At 44.7% G+C, this 16,211-nt stretch overlaps 1 protein-coding gene across 8 annotated transcripts in view; it reads left to right on the forward strand.

The window, feature by feature from the left end:
- Positions 1–16,211, forward strand: part of UBR4 (ubiquitin protein ligase E3 component n-recognin 4) — a 142,140-nt gene that overhangs the window by 116,088 nt on the left and 9,841 nt on the right. For 6 of the 8 annotated variants that reach the window (XM_058304262.2, XM_058304264.2, XM_058304270.2 and 3 more), the window contains 10 exons: positions 948–1,055; positions 1,566–1,685; positions 2,442–2,632; positions 3,141–3,314; positions 3,691–3,790; positions 8,470–8,688; positions 9,618–9,731; positions 10,804–10,946; positions 11,428–11,553; positions 15,804–15,998. In XM_058304262.2, coding sequence (XP_058160245.1) covers positions 948–1,055; positions 1,566–1,685; positions 2,442–2,632; positions 3,141–3,314; positions 3,691–3,790; positions 8,470–8,688; positions 9,618–9,731; positions 10,804–10,946; positions 11,428–11,553; positions 15,804–15,998 — 1,490 coding nt within the window. Of the gene's footprint in view, positions 1–947; positions 1,056–1,565; positions 1,686–2,441; positions 2,633–3,140; positions 3,315–3,690; positions 3,791–8,469; positions 8,689–9,617; positions 9,732–10,803; positions 10,947–11,397; positions 11,554–15,803; positions 15,999–16,211 lie in introns of all 8 variants that reach the window. The other 2 variants (XM_058304265.2, XM_058304263.2) reach the window with 1 other exon arrangement.

Below are 16,211 nucleotides of genomic sequence, written 5' to 3' on the forward strand. Positions count from 1 at the left end.
GAATTTAACAGTGTCTTGTGGAGCCCCTGCAAATCCTGTGTAGTGAGCTCCCCATAGGCCTCATTCTGTTTGCCATTGGTTCAGAAGCTGAGTCAGTTCTGAGATTTCCCCATAACAGCAGAGTATCACCTCTTCCATTGGTTTTAGTGTCACTGCTACTAGTTTTAGAGATGGTAGAGCTATATCCAACTCATGGGAACCACCTCTATAGAATTTTGCTATTTAAAATGAAATGCAACCCACGTCTTCATCAACTTTTGAATGGATAAACAAAATATGAAATATTTAGCCATGAAAAGAATTGAAGTGCTGGTTTATGCTACAGCATGGATGAACTTTGAAAACATCATGTTGAATGATATAAGCCAGTCACAAAAGGACAAATATTGTATGATTTATCTTATATGAAATGCTTAGAGTAAGCAAATTCATGGAGACAGAAGGCAGAATAGTGGTCACCAGGGGTTGTGGGAGTGGGGAAGGGGGAATTATTGCTAAATGAGTATGAGTTTTGGTTTAGGATGATGAAAATAGTGTGGAAATAGATAGTGATAAAAGTTACACAGTATTGTCAGTGTACTTAATGTCAAAGAATTGTGCACTTAAAATGGTTAAGATGATTTTTTTTTTTAAAGGAGGTACTGGGCATTGGACCTTGTACGTAGGAAGCAGGCACTTAACCACTGAGCTATATCTGCTCCCTTCTGCTATGTATATTTTACCACATTTTAAAAGAAATCAACTTTTTAAAAACAAGCGAACAAACAATGTGAGATCCCAGTCATCTTACCATGTCCTCTAAAGATCTCTTCTTATTGTCCTCCACATTTCAGGAGGAGCATCTGCTGCTTACACATGACCCCTCTTAGGTGTTTCTTTCCTGCTTGTCCCCCTATTCTGTATGCTCTCAGGTGGTCTTGTGGGTTTTGACTGACTTTTCTTGTCAGGTGCTGCTGAAATTGTTCAGTTACTGCGTGAAGGTGAAAGTCAACCGGCAGCAGTTGGTCAAGTTGGAAATGAACACTTTGAATGTCATGCTGGGGACTCTAAACTTGGTAAAGAGTGTGGGCTGCAGTTGATAAAAATGAACCTTGGAAGTCCTGGGAGGGGGGGAAAGACATCTGAATTCAGGGCTCAGACAAAATGAATCTTGTTGACTCTTCAAGCCCTTCATCTGCCTGGGCCGACTGGCACAGAAGGTTGGGTTGGCTCGTTTCTGTGCTGCTTCCTTCTATGGCACATAAGAGCTTTCTTGTCCCTTCCCTCAAAATCAGATCTGAGATGAGAGGAGGACAGTCTCTAAAACAGTCCAGATTGCACACCAATGGAAAGAGAGGGCTGTTCTCCACAGGGCAGCCAAGGAAGAGATCAGGAATATCACATTTTCACTGTCTTCATAAGCGCACTCCCTGTCTGTGGTTTGTGTATATGTGCATGTACACACATATACTTGCCTCTCTTGCAACGCATGCAAACATACAGAGTCTCTGGGAATTAAGGCTGAACCTAACAGTGATGAGGGACTATGGTTTATCCCAGGATAACTGCGTCTCCTTCTCCTCCAGGCCCTGGTAGCTGAGCAAGAAAGCAAGGATAGTGGGGGTGCAACTGTGGCTGAGCAGGTGCTTAGCATCATGGAGATCATCCTAGATGAGTCCAATGCTGAGCCCCTGAGTGAGGACAAGGTGAGTAGGGGCCCACCCAGTCCATCCATTCTTAGGCACTCACTGAGAACCTGCACTGTTTCATTGCCAACAACAGACTTATTTGTGTCTTGCTGCTGAGCTCAACAGAAAGTGATTGAACCTACTCAGGCCAGAGGAATGGCAAGGCTCAACTAATGTTGACCTAATTGCATTGAAGCCTGAAATCTTTGGATTCTGGGGAAACAAAGCTGCCAAGGATATTCTTTTGCTCAAAAGCAGCTCATTAATGGAAACCTAGCATGTCCCAGCTGGTAGATGGAGGCCTTTGTCAACCCTTCATTTCACACTGGAGGAAACTCTTTGCCAAAGAAATGATGTAAGCTGCTCAATGTTATGTAGTTGGTTATTGGCAGAATCAGGCCTAGAACCCAGGTGTCCAATTCCCAGTTCAGTTTCTCTCTACATTTTGCACCTGTGCTTTCCACCTTGTTATGGGGTGCTAATGTTCTGGGCTAGAGATGTGACCAAATGTATATCAGGTAGCCTACATTCTCTTGGCTCTTGGGCAGGGAGAGTGGGGTTTGTAGTCATATCTTGATGCCCTGAGAATATTATTAGAGCCATAGCAGAAACTGAGAAACTAATTTGTCAAATAGAGTGTACTTGATATTGTTTGTTATTATTCTAGGGCTGCTTCTGATGGCTGTTGTGGAAGTGGATGATCTTTGAGGGCCAGAAGTTGGCTCCAAAGTCCTGACCCCATTAATGAGCCTTCCATCCTCTTCCCTATTGCAGGGTAACCTCCTTCTGACAGGTGACAAAGATCAACTTGTGATGCTCTTGGACCAGATCAACAGCACCTTTGTTCGCTCCAACCCTAGTGTGCTTCAGGGCCTGCTTCGCATTATCCCATACCTGTCCTTTGGAGAGGTGGAGAAAATGCAGATCCTGGTGGAGCGGTTTAAACCATACTGCAGCTTTGATAAGTATGTGTCTTGGCTTTCATGCAACTAAGTGAGGGTTCCAATAAGAACCCTGAAATAGTTCTGTGAGACCAAGGAAGAATCATGTGAATTTCTTAGATTTTTTTGGAACTTACTAAAGATGTACTAGGCCCAGTTCTGGTCTTTAAGGGGCCTAATATAGTTGGCGGGGGGTGGGGGTGGGGATCAAAAATTAAAATGTATTGTGTCAAAGTAGCCATTGGTTGGACAGAGACGGTGAAGTGGTTGGTGAGATGGGAAATGATAGGCCAAGATGCAGGAGGTCACGTGTGCAAAAGCATGAAAATGCAAGAGAATTTTGTGGGTTTTGGGGACAGAGCTGGTTAGAAGGAGAGTGACAGGAACCAGATCAGAAGGGTCTTATTTCATCTCATGTTTAAGACATTTAGACTTGATCTTGTAGGCTGTTGAAAGTTTGTTAATTAAGGAAATGACATGATTAGTCTTTGTTTCCTTTTGCACCCTGGGACTCTTTGGTCTTTCCTCCTAGGTATGATGAAGATCACAGTGGTGATGATAAAGTCTTCCTGGATTGTTTCTGTAAGATAGCAGCTGGAATCAAGAACAACAGCAATGGGCATCAGCTGAAGGATCTGATTCTTCAGAAGGGAATCACCCAGAATGCACTTGACTATATGAAAAAGCACATCCCCACTGCCAAGAAGTAAGAACCACCTCCCCCACTGACTGTATTTCATTCTTGCCACTTTTTTTTTCTTATTGTTGTGGCATAAAGCATCATCTGCTCCCCTTTGCCCTCATCAAGGTCTCCCTCCCCTTTGGAAACTATCAGAGTGACCACTCAACCACTGAAGAGTCCTTTGAGACAATGGGAAAAGGATGGTAGCTCTTTGGTTTCTATCTAAAATCTCATTTCTTTATCGGCTTCTCAGCTGAGCTCAGTGGTTCTTCATGATTCCTTATGGCACTCTTGGAGTGTCACATGTAAATAAGCATTAGGAGCTTGAGTCAGATTAGTGAGAGCTGGTTTCTAGGTAGCCTTTGCTTCCCTGCATGCTAAATCTTCCTTTGCTTTGCAGCTTGGATGCTGATATCTGGAAAAAGTTTTTATCTCGCCCAGCCCTCCCATTTATCTTGCGGCTTCTTCGGGGCCTGGCCATCCAGCACCCTGCCACCCAGGTGAGTAGCTGGCACACATGTAGCCCTTATTCTGCAGATTGGACGTGGTATGCGGGAACCATACACTCTCCTCATCTATCATCAACCAAATGAATAAAACTGTCTTGATTAGCTTCAGGATGTTACTTGTCCTAATATGAAAGAGTAGAAGAGAATCTTAGATGTCATTCTTCTTATGCTAGGAGGATTAAGTTGTATTTGTGATTTCCTCATTCAACTGATTCTTTTTTTTTTTTAATTTTTAAGATTTATTTTATCCCCCCTCCCCACCCCAGTTGTCTGTTCTCTGTGTCTGTTTGCTGCGTGTTTTTCTCTGTCCGCTCCTGTTGTCAGCAGCATGGGAATCTGTGTTTCTTTTTGTTGCGTCATCTTGTTGTGTCAGCTCTCTGTGTGTGCAGTGCCATTCTTGGGCAGGCTGTACTTTCTTTCACGCTGGGCGGCTCTCCTTACGGGGCACACTCCTTGGCGTGGGGCTCCCCTGTACAGGGACACCCCTGTGTGACACGGCACTCCTTGCGCGCATCAGCACTGCCCATGGGCCAGCTCCACATGGGTCAAGGAGGCCCGGGGTTTGAACTGTGGACCTCCCATGTGGTAGACGGACGCCCTAACCACTGGGCCAAGCCTGCTTCCCTCAACTGATTCTTAAGTGGGGCTTCACTGTCTCTCAGGTCAGCTGAGCAGGTTTTGTTTCTGGCCAGAGTCACTAGAACATCTGCAAGACAATCACTACCATTTTGTGCTCTACCTCAGTCTGCTGAAATCTTTATTTTAAGGCAGGCCCACCCATTCCACTCTGCTGCTCATTCCTGATCTCTTGCTGCTGGGCTGAGGTGTCTCTTGCCTGTCACAATTCCAAGCTAACCCCAGACTGGTAGCCAGAGCTGTATTTTATTATTATTATTATTAAACTTTTTATTTTGAGATAATACAGAGAAATCGTGTGTACTTCCTACCCAGTTTCCTCCAATGGTAACGTCTTGTAAAATTATAGGATATTGACATTGATGACTAAGACATAGAACATTTCCATCACCTCAAGGATCCCATGTATTGCCCTTTTAGAGCCAGAGCCACCTCCTTCCCCACCACCCCCACCTCTAACTCCTTGTAATTACTAATGTGTTTTTCACATCTATAATCTTGTCATTTCAAGAATGTTATATAAATAGAATCATACAGTGTATAACTTTTTGGGATTGACTTTTTCACTCAGCATCATTTTCTGGATAGTCATCCAGGTTGTTGCAGGAATCAACAGTTCATTCCTTTCTATTCTGTTCCACGATGTGGATGTACCAATTTGCTTAACCATTCACCCACTGTAGGATATTTGGGTTGTTTCCAGTTTTAGGCTATTATGAGTAAACATGAGCAGTTTTTTACATGAATATAGATAGGTTTCATTTCTCTGGTACAAATGCCCAAGAGTACAGTTGCTGGTTTGTGTGATAGATGCATGTTTAGTTTTACAAGAAACTGCCTAACTGCTTTCTGGAGTGACTGTACCATTTTACATTCCCACAACAATGTACGAGTGATCAATTTTTCTGCATCCTCACCAGCATTTGGTGTTGTCACTATTTTTTAGTTAAGTCATTCTGATAGTAATAGTGTAGTAATAGTTCATTTTAATTTTAGTTTGTATTTCCCTACTGACTAGTGGTATTGAACTTATTGGCCCCTGTGTATCTTCTTCAGTGAAACAGGTATTCATGTTTTTTGCCCATTTTCTCGTTGAAGTATGTTTTTAAACATAGATTGTTAAGAGTTCTTAGGCCTAGATTTGTTTGTTTATAATGTTCTATATTAACTATAGTTCCACATTCTCTTTTGGTAGCCTGTTCTATAATTCTTTCCAAAAACATGGTAACTTGGTTACAATAAAGATATTTCCATATGTCACACTCAGAGGGAATATCTGGTGCACTAAACTTTTGTTTGAGTCAGTGGAGATGGTCATAATTAGTTTTGTGTGTGGTTTTTTTGTTTTTGTTTTTGTCTGTGGAGATAAATACAATTTTCCCCACATATGAGTCTTCACATATATTATTTCTTATATTCTTTAACATCTCTATTTTGTATATGGATAAATTAAGAAACAAGAGTTGTGATTTGGCCAAAGGCAACACAGTGAGATCAGAACTCAAGTCAGCTGATTTCCAGATGTATTCTTAGTTCTAAGTTGAATTATTTTCTTTAGAGTAAGACTTTATCTCTTAGATATTTGGCATTCACACTTTCGACAATTTATTTCCTACTTATTGAACACCTGTTATGTACCTTTTGCGTGCTAGGCTGAAGAGATGGTGAACGAGACAGTCAAAGTCCGTGTCCTCTGGGAGCTTTACTGTCTAGTGGATGAGCGAGCCAAATACCTTGTAATAACTAAACTGAGATAAGTGCAGTGTGGAGGGGGGCCAAGGAATGAGGAGTTTCAAGATGAGAGCATGGCACCTGCAAAGGCTCAAAGGCAAAGGAGAGCATAAAGCATTATAGGACTTGAAAGTTCCCATGAAAGGAAGGTGAGGCGTGGCAATAGCTGACAGTGGAGTGGAAAGCTTTGGTCCAGACCACCTGGGGCCTTTTCTCTGAGAGGAGTGTGGATTTTCTCCTGAGGGCAGTGTCTCTGGCCATTTTATAGGGAATGAAGTAGGAAGAATAGTTGGTAGACTTTATAGTCATCTAGGTGAGAGAAAGTGGCATCTAGAAATAGGCAATAGAGATGGACAGCGAATGGGTCCATCAGAGTTCCTGGGAGGTAGAATAAATGGAATTTGGAGATTGGTTGATTGCACATGGTGAGAGAAGATGACTGAATCAACGTCTATGCTCTGTTTTTTATTTTGGTGAAAAACGGGGTGAATGGTGGTGCCATTAGAGGAGATGGGAGGCACAGGAAGCTTGAGTAAGGTGGAGGGAACTTATTATAGTTTACTATTTAAGGTCTGTCTGCCTAACTTGAATAGAATCTCCATGAGGGCAGTGCCTTCATTTCTTCAACACCTAGAACAGCCCTCCCACCCCCAATACCCATACACACACAGAATAAATATCCAGGATGTTGGGTACCTGTTACAGTTCAATAGGCAGTTGAAATGTGGGACCAGCATGTAGGAGCATGAAACATGAAGTAACATGCAGTTTTTCTGAGGTACAGATTTGAAGTGTACCTACTATGAGAGTAGATTTATGAGCTAGTGAGTGATCCAAATTGACTGCTGAACATTCACATTATAATTGCACCTTGGCTTTGTTGTTTTCAGCTTGTCAAATATGTAGCAATTGTCATCAATTCATGTCAGCATTCTGCTGTCCCCCCACCCCTATTCAGAAGCATGGTGTGATTTGCAATGGTTTCCAACCTTTTCAATATGGGGTTCCACTCTCACCTGTAGTCATTGTATCTCTAATATCCCTGGATTGAGAAAACATGCTTCCAGGTTTGGTGGACACAGAGGGCCCCAGATGAAGAATTTAGGGTGGTCCCTTATGAATATCAAGGGGTACGCTGCTTGTACTCACTTAGTTTACCACTCAGGCCTAATCAGGTACTGCTTCTCCAGGGTCTAGAATCCGTGTTTTTTTGTTTTTTAATTTATTTCTCTCCCCTTTCCCCGCCCCCCCCCAGTTTTCTGTTTTTTGTGTCTATTTGCTGTGTGTTCTTTGTCCACTTCTGTTGTTGTCAGCAGCATGGGAATCTGTGTTTCTTTTTGTTGCGTCATCTTGCTGTGTCAGCTCTCTGTGTGTGCGGTGCCATCCCTGGGCAGGCTGCACTTTTCTTTCGCGCTGGGCGGCTCTCCTCACGGGGCGCACTCCTTGCACATGGGGCTCCCCTACGTAGGGGACATCCCTGCATCGCAGGGCACTCCTTGCGTACATCAGCACTGCACATGGGCCGGCTCCACATGGGTCAAGGAGGCCCAGGGTTTGAACCGCGGACCTCCCATGTGGTAGACGGACGCCCTAACCACTGGGCCAAGTCCACTTCCCTAGAATCAGTGTTGATGCTTTGCATGTGTTATCTAATTTCTAATCATCACAGCAAACCTGGCACTATCTCTGTTTTTTTTTTTTTTTTTTTTTAAGATTTATTTATTTATTTAATTTCCCCCCCCTCCCCTGGTTGTCTGTTCTTGGTGTCTATTTGCTGCGTCTTGTTTCTTTGTCCGCTTCTGTTGTCGTCAGCGGCACGGGAAGTGTGGGCGGCGCCATTCCTGGGCAGGCTGCTCTTTCTTTTCACGCTGGGCGGCTTTCCTCACGGGCGCACTCCTTGCGCGTGGGGCTCCCCCACGCGGGGGACACCCTTGCGTGGTACGGCACTCCTTGCGCGCATCAGCGCTGCGCATGGCCAGCTCCACACGGGTCAAGGAGGCCCGGGGTTTGAACCGCGGACCTCCCATATGGTAGACGGACGCCCTAACCACTGGGCCAAAGTCCGTTTCCCTATCTCTGTTTTTATAGATGGGGATTCTAAAACTAAAGGGTATAGTAAATGGTCAAAATCAGTGACAGAGCCAAACTCTCTCCCATTTGTCTGTGTCTCTTCAAGTGTAGAATCATAGGACCTGACTGAAATTGAGGAGATGACATAGGATTGTGCACATTTGGTTGATATTTTAAACTTCACATTCTCTTTATAATTGGAGGCATGCATCCCTCTGGTTTCTTGTTGTCAGGTTCTGATTGGAACTGATTCAATCACAAACCTGCATAAATTGGAGCAGGTGTCCAGTGATGAGGGCATTGGGACTCTGGCAGAGAACCTACTAGAGGCACTACGGGAACACCCTGATGTAAACAAGAAGATTGATGCAGCCCGCAGGGAGACCCGTGCTGAGAAAAAGCGCATGGCCATGGCGATGAGGCAGAAGGCTCTGGGCACCCTGGGCATGACGGTAAAATACCTCCCCTAGTCCCCACGTCCTTGCTCACGCTGTTGAAGAGGAGATGGCCGTGGCACTGTCATTCGGGCTTCAGAACAACAGGTCTGGGGCTGGAGATAGTGAGTGTAAGACCTGAACAGAGCAAGAGGAAAGAGCTGGGTGTGCAAGGCAAATGCTAGATGCTCTTCCCGACACCCCCCAGGAGTGGAGCTATTATCGTCCTGCTATGCAAATGAGATTCAGAGACTAAGTTTCTAAACAAGTTCATATAAACATTAAAAATGGTGGTAATAACTATTGTTTACAAAGGGTTTGCTATCTGCCAGGCCCTGTGCTTAAGCATCTTAATTGCAGAATTGTATTTAATCCCTCTAGTGGCTCTTTGCATTGTTTTTATACCCAGTTTCCAGAAGAATTAACTGAGACTTGAGGCTAAGAGGTGAAGTCAGTAGGCCAAGGCACATAACTAATGAGTTAGTGATAAGATTTTGAACTCAGGTCTGTTTGAAGTGAAGGGCTCTATACTTCTCATTATCTCACCTTGGAGGAAGCAGTAGTCCTAAAAAGAGCCTTCTTCAAGCCAGCAGTTTTAAAACTCCCATGAATGAGTCATAGTACAACAGCCTTGGCAGCTGGGATTGGTACCGCAGGCACAAAGAAAGGGGACTTTCTTGGTGGCAAGTGATAACTTGCCAGGATTCCAGCTGGCTGTTCTCCTCTGCTTTAGTGGGTCCTGTTCAACAAGGAGACTAGCAGGAGCATCTGGGTCTCTGAATGAGGTTCCTTTACCCTCATTAGAAGCCCACTAAAGGCTTTCCTTTTGATGTCGCAGCCCTGCTAGTGTATGTGAAAGTCTGCCCTGTTCCTGAGGGTCCCCAAGTTAGGGTGCAAGAGTGGAGGGAAATTCCCTTCTGACATGCCAACTTGGTTTCCTTCTATAGACAAATGAAAAGGGCCAGGTTGTGACTAAGACAGCACTACTGAAGCAGATGGAAGAGCTGATCGAGGAGCCAGGCCTCACGTGCTGCATCTGCAGGGAGGGATACAAGTTCCAGGTACAGCTGCTGGGCCTGGAGTTGGGTGGAGGGTGTGGGCCTTAGTGTCTCCTCCTGGCCCCTTGGGCCAGGTGACATCCTTCTGCAGGCCTGTTCTTGAAGAGGCCAGAATCAAGGCTTATATTTTAGTTACTGCACTTGAGACCCGATGAAAGGGCCAGATGTCTGTCCTCTTTAAAGACAGGAAGGCAAACTGATCTGAACATTGGTCTTCATTACTGTCACTGTCATCATTATTTTTTTTTTAGGTTTTTTTTTTTTAAAGATTTATTTTTTTATTTATTTCTCCCCTCCCCCCCAGTTTCCACTTCCCTGTCATCATTATTGTCAGCTGCCACTCCGTGGGTGACTTCTCTATGCTAGGCTCTGTGCTCAAAGCTTTATGTAAACTATGTACTTTCATCTTCAAACCTGTAAAATCTTCTGATTTATGGATAAGAAAATAAAGGTCACATGGCAGAGCCAGAATCCTAGCCCAGGCTTTTCTAAGTTCAGAGCTGACTTTTAAAAATTCTCCGTGCTGCTTCCATTCAGGATAACTGGGGAGAAGATCAGAACCTTAACTTTCTAGGCACTTCCAAACTAGATTGCAGCTGAAAGGAACAGGATGCTCCCTCCAAAGGCCTAAAAGGTGGCCCTTGCTCTCCAGCTTGAAACTTACTAGTTAGTTCCCAAGCTACTGAAGAATAAATATTCCTATAATGCAGGCTCCTTGGAGCTGTCTGACCGGTTTTGAAAAGCAAGTGACATATCATTCTCAGATAAATGAAGCAAGAAGAATGACCACGTAGGCTTGCATTCCTATCTCCGTCTGCACGGCATCCGCTTTTTTTTAGTTGTCTCCCCACATGCCTCATTTCACTAGGACTGTGCCTACCCGAGTGCATAACCAACAGCCTGAGGTTCTGACCATCACCCACTCACCACCTGAACACATCCCGAGTTGAAATAACCTGAATTCCTAAGAAAAAGTAGAAACTTACTTCCCCTCTGTCTTGCCTGACCTCCTTCCAAAGCCTGACTTGGAGTTTCTCTCCCCTCTCCTCTTATGATGTTGTTGTTGCCTTTGCAGCCTACGAAGGTTTTGGGAATTTATACCTTCACTAAGCGCGTAGCCTTAGAGGAGCTGGAGAATAAGCCCCGAAAACAGCAGGGCTACAGCACTGTGTCCCACTTCAACATTGTGCACTATGATTGCCACCTGGCTGCTGTCAGGTAGGTCCTGGCTCTTGTGGAAAAGGGGCTGCCTCCTTCAGTAGGGCTGCTCACATCCCTTCAACTCATGCCAAACCTGGCAGGCAGAAAGATTAGACCCTAGTAACTTAAGAGGACTGGGGATCTTGCCCATGGTCCTGAAGTGGGAGGGAGTCTAATCCTGGGTTTTCAATCTGTTCCTTAGTCAATGGCAAGTAGAGTGTTCTACCCTAAACCACATAGGCACAAGAGCTATTCTTAACCTATGGCTAGGAAACTTTGCTTTGGCTTTTGGCACAAGGCTGGCGAAAGCAGGTCTTGCTTACTTGAATCAGTGATACCAGCATTTACCATATCAAAGTTACAAATGGCTCATTCTCTCGGGGGTTTGGAGCTTTGACCAGCTCACGTCCTTAGCAAACCCCTTACCCCCACTTGCCCAGGTGTCTTGTTGCCAAATTAATTCCAGCAGTCAATTGCCCCTACTCTCCTCCCAATCCAGGTTGGCTCGAGGCCGGGAAGAGTGGGAGAGTGCCGCCCTTCAGAATGCCAACACTAAGTGCAATGGGCTCCTTCCAGTCTGGGGACCCCATGTCCCTGAGTCAGCTTTTGCCACTTGTTTGGCAAGGTGAGTATTGGGCATTTTGCATGGTAAAAAGAAGGGATTCCTGGGAGATGGGAAAAGATCAACTATCAGCCCAACCCATGGTGACATCATTTCTTATCACCCTCTTTGGAAATTCCTGGCTCTACTTGCTGACTAGAGAGCTGTCCAGAGCAAATTAAGGGCCCACCAGATGGGGTGAGAAGTTTACTGAAGTGATGACCTGACATGGCCCTCCCACAGACTGAGAGAAACCAGTACACTCATTTCCTGGTACACCATGTAAAATTTCTGTCCACTGCCTCTCTTCCTTTGTTGATCTTTTGACATAAGATACATGGCCCCTTGGGGGCCAAAATTTCCCCAAGTAGAAAACTTCTGTAGTGTGTGGCAGTGAGATTTAAATAATGATAATGGCTTAGTGGTATGGGAAATATCAAGTGCCTTTTCAGGCGTCCTTGGTCCTAAAGATCCAGGTTGGAGTAGCTGAAGCCTTTTAGAGGACTTCGTTTCTTGCTGATGCCCTTATGGACTGGTTCCCCACCTCCAAATTTTAAAACTCAAAGATAAAAAGGTATACATACCATAAAACAGGTACCTGGCAATAACAGTGATGAAAGTAATAATAGGCATTGTTGAATGCTTACCATGTGCTGTTATTATTGAGGCACAGAGACATGGAATAAGTTATTCAGGGTCACACGATTGAAAGAAACTGGAGAAATGGTAAGGTTTATTGACGTAGAAAAAACTTTTGTTTGGAGGGTGAAGAGATGATTCTTATGGATAGATGAGTTCTGTATTCTGCCAAGAAGTATATAGCAGTTTGATACAGTCAGGAATTCCAAAAATAGATACTGGATTATGCTTGTAATCTAGTCCGTACCTGGGCATGATTAAGTTATGATTAGGGCTTTGATTGAGCCACGTCATTAGGGCATTGAGTTCCCATCCCTTGGTGGGTGGGGTCTCACAGATAAAAGGCATGGCAAAAGACAGAGTTGGGGGTTTCTGATGTTGAAGTTTGATGCTGAAGCCTTAAGCTGGAGCCCCGGGAAGTAAGCACACAGAAGAATGAGAGGGAAGCCCCAGGAAGAGAGGAACCCTGAACCCAGGAAGAAGCAAGCCCTGGAAAGAGAGGAACCTTGAACCCAGAGAGAAGCAAGACCCTGAAAGAGAGGAACCCAGGAAGCCTGAACTCTCGCAGACGTTGGCAGCCATCTTGCTCCAACAAGTGAAAACAGACTTTGGTGAGGAAAGTAACTAATGCTTTATGGCCTGGTATCTGTAAGCTCCTACCCCAAATCAAAACCCTTTATAAAAACCAATCAGTTTCTGGTATTTTGCATCAACACCCCTTTGGCTAACTAATACAAAATTTGGTACTGAGGAGTGGGGTAGTGCTTTTGCAATTACCGAAATGCTGGAATGGTTTTATAAATGGGTAAGGGGTATTTTTTGGAGGAATTGTGAGATGCTTGAAAGAAAAGGCCTACAGTGCTTTGAGGAGACTGTTGATAGCAATATAGATGCTGAAGAGACTTTTTATGATGCCTTAGAAGTAAACGATGAAGCTATTATTGGAAACTGGAGAAAAGGTGATCCGTGTTTTAAAGTTGCAGAGAACTTGGCAAGATTAACTCTTGGTTTATGGAAGGCAGAGTTTGAAAATGGCAAGCCTGGGCATTTAGCTAAAGGAATTTTCAGAGTAAACGTGGAGAAGCTTGGCTTCTGCTTGCAGCTTATAAGAAAGTGCTAGATAAAAGAGATAATACTAAGGACTGAACTGTCAGGCACAAAGAAAACAGACACTGATTCTGGAAATTCCGAGCCTCTGGAAATCAAGCTCCCAGATGAAAGTGCCCCATTGGAGGACTTAACTAAACTTGGAACTTGTAAATCAGGATTGAAGATAGAGTTATTTCGGAAAGACTTGTGGAAAGTCTCTCTGATGGCTTGGACCCCTGCTTCTTGCATGCTAAACCGACAAGGTTTTTGAGAGAGCTGTATGAACAAAACCACTGTCAGCTTGGACTAAAAGGGATGTGAAAGGAGAGATTGAAGGAGAAATAGCTTTAAGAGGAAAACCATGGATGCTGAGATCTGGAATTAAGACATCACCTTGGGCCAAAAGAGGAACTCCACCAATGTGTACAGAGAGGGTGAGGGTGAGTTTGCCCCAACAGTTGAAGAGGGTGGATGTTCCCACCCAATGAATGGGGGGGGAGAGTTTTGCCACTCTAAGGTACAGAGAGGGTGGAGCACATTCCTCAAGAATTAGGGTGGTTAGTGTCAGCACCCCACAGGTCTAAAAGGGGTGGACCTGTCCCCCATGGATTAGGGAAGGCCAGGTGGTCAACTCGTTTCTGAGAGGGTTTCACCTGCATGCCAAAGGTTAGGGAAGACCAGGTGGTCTACTTGTTGCTCTGAGAGAGTTGAACCTGTTTGCTAAAGGTTAGGGGGAATATTGTCTTCACATCACTGTACTGGGGGGGTTAATACTCTTAACACAAAGATTGAGTGAGGTGTAGCAATCACCCCAACACTCTTGGAGAGAGAATTCTGGAGCTTGGTCAACACCCAGATGCTTGATGAAGGTGGAACCAAGAAAATGGCCGTTGGGCAAGACTGTGGAAAGGGTGGGTCCCCATATGGTCCCAAGGACAAGAAACCATCATCTTAAGGCTTTCTACAAAATTTCAGACTGGGGAAACGGACTTTGGCCCAGTGGTTAGGGCGTCCGTCTACCATATGGGAGGTCCGCGGTTCAAACCCCGGGCCTCCTTGACCCGTGTGGAGCTGGCCATGTGCAGCGCTGATGCGCGCAAGGAGTGCCGTGCCACGCAAGGGTGTCCCCCGTGTGGGGGAGCCCCACGCGCAAGGAGTGCGCCCGTGAGGAAAGCCGCCCAGCGTGAAAAGAAAGAGCAGCCTGCCCAGGAATGGCGCCGCCCACACTTCCCGTGCCGCTGACAGCAACAGAAGCGGACAAAGAAACAAGACGCAGCAAATAGACACCAAGAACAGACAACCAGGGGAGGGGGGGAAATTAAATAAATAAATCTTTAAAAAAAAAAAAAAATACAGTGTTCTTAAAAAAAAAAAAAAAAAAAAGATTTCAGACTGAAATCGAATGGAGGATGCCCTGCAGGTTTACTGAACTATAGAGGGCCTGTGACTTACGTTTCCCTCCCAGTTTCTCCTTATTATAATGAAAATGTTTATCCTTTGTCCATTTGTATATTAGAAACAGATAAATTGCTTTTTAAGTTTCAGAGGTCTATAGCAGACAGGACTTTGCCCCAAGACAAACTATATTTTTAAAAATTGATTGCAACGTGATTTAGTACTTGCATTATTACTGATTTAAGTTTTTCTTTTAATACTGTAATGTCTTTTTGGAATTCAGAGGGTGGAATATAGCAGTTTGATATGGTATGAATTCCAAAAATAGACATTGGATTATGTTTGTAATCTGATCTGTACCTGGGAATGATTGAGTTATGATTAGGCCTTTGATTGGGCCACATCATTAGGGCATTGATTCCCCACCCCTTGGTGGGTGTGGACTCACAGATAAAAGGCATGGCAAAGAACAGAGTTGAGGGTTTCTGATGTTGGAGTTTTGATGTTAGCGTTTGATGCTAAAGACTTAAACTGGAGCCCTGGAAAGTAAGCTCACAGAGGAAAGAGAAGCCAGCCCCAGGAAGAAAGGAACCTTGAACCCAGAGAGAAGCAAGGCCCTGGAAGGGAGAAACCTAGGAAGCCTGACCCTAGCAGATGTTGGCAGCCATCTTGCTCCAACAGGTGAAAACAGACTTTGGTGAGGGAAGTAACTTATGCTTTATGGCCTGGTATCTGTAAGCACCTACCCCAAATCAATACCCTTTATAAAAACCAACCAATTTCTGGTATTTTGCATCAGCACCCCTTTTGGCTGACTAATACAATGTACTTCTGTGGTAAGGCTATGATAAGCCCTATGACGTTTGTCTGTCAAGTAATGGTCCCCCAAATCTGGTGGGTTCTCATCCAAGCTTGGAAAGTTACATTCAGTTACAGCAGAAATGAAAATGCCCTATGTTGTTGCCTCTGTCCTAGCCCCTGCCTTTGCCCTTCATTGTCCCATTCATTTCCTCTATCCATCTGTGTAACCTTTGCAACCATCAGGCAAAGGTATGCTGAAGGGAAGGGAGCCCTGCCTTCTAAATTGTGTTTTCACCAGGGACCTCACTTCTGTTTCTCTCCATCTCAACGTTTGTTCTGCTTCTCTCTAGACACAACACTTACCTCCAGGAATGTACGGGCCAGCGGGAACCCACGTACCAGCTCAACATCCATGACATCAAACTTCTCTTCTTGCGCTTCGCCATGGAGCAGTCATTCAGCGCGGACACTGGCGGGGGTGGCCGAGAGAGCAATATCCACCTGATCCCATACATCATTCACACTGTGCTTTACGTCCTGAACACGTCAGTATCTCGTATCCCAGTGGGCAGCATCTCAGCTGATCCACACTTCATCCCTCTGCCCAGAAAGACCTCCCAGCTTTCACCTTTCCTGCCTGGTTAGTTCCAGAGCAGATGTCTGACCTCAGGTAGACTTTACCACGGTAGGGATGTTCATCTGTGGCTTTTTTGGAGTTATACAGAATAAAGCATTGAAGGTGACTTCCCTTCTAAAAC

This window comes from Dasypus novemcinctus, chromosome 9, assembly GCF_030445035.2.
Source record: "Dasypus novemcinctus isolate mDasNov1 chromosome 9, mDasNov1.1.hap2, whole genome shotgun sequence".
In the NCBI taxonomy this organism is placed as follows: domain Eukaryota; kingdom Metazoa; phylum Chordata; class Mammalia; order Cingulata; family Dasypodidae; genus Dasypus; species Dasypus novemcinctus.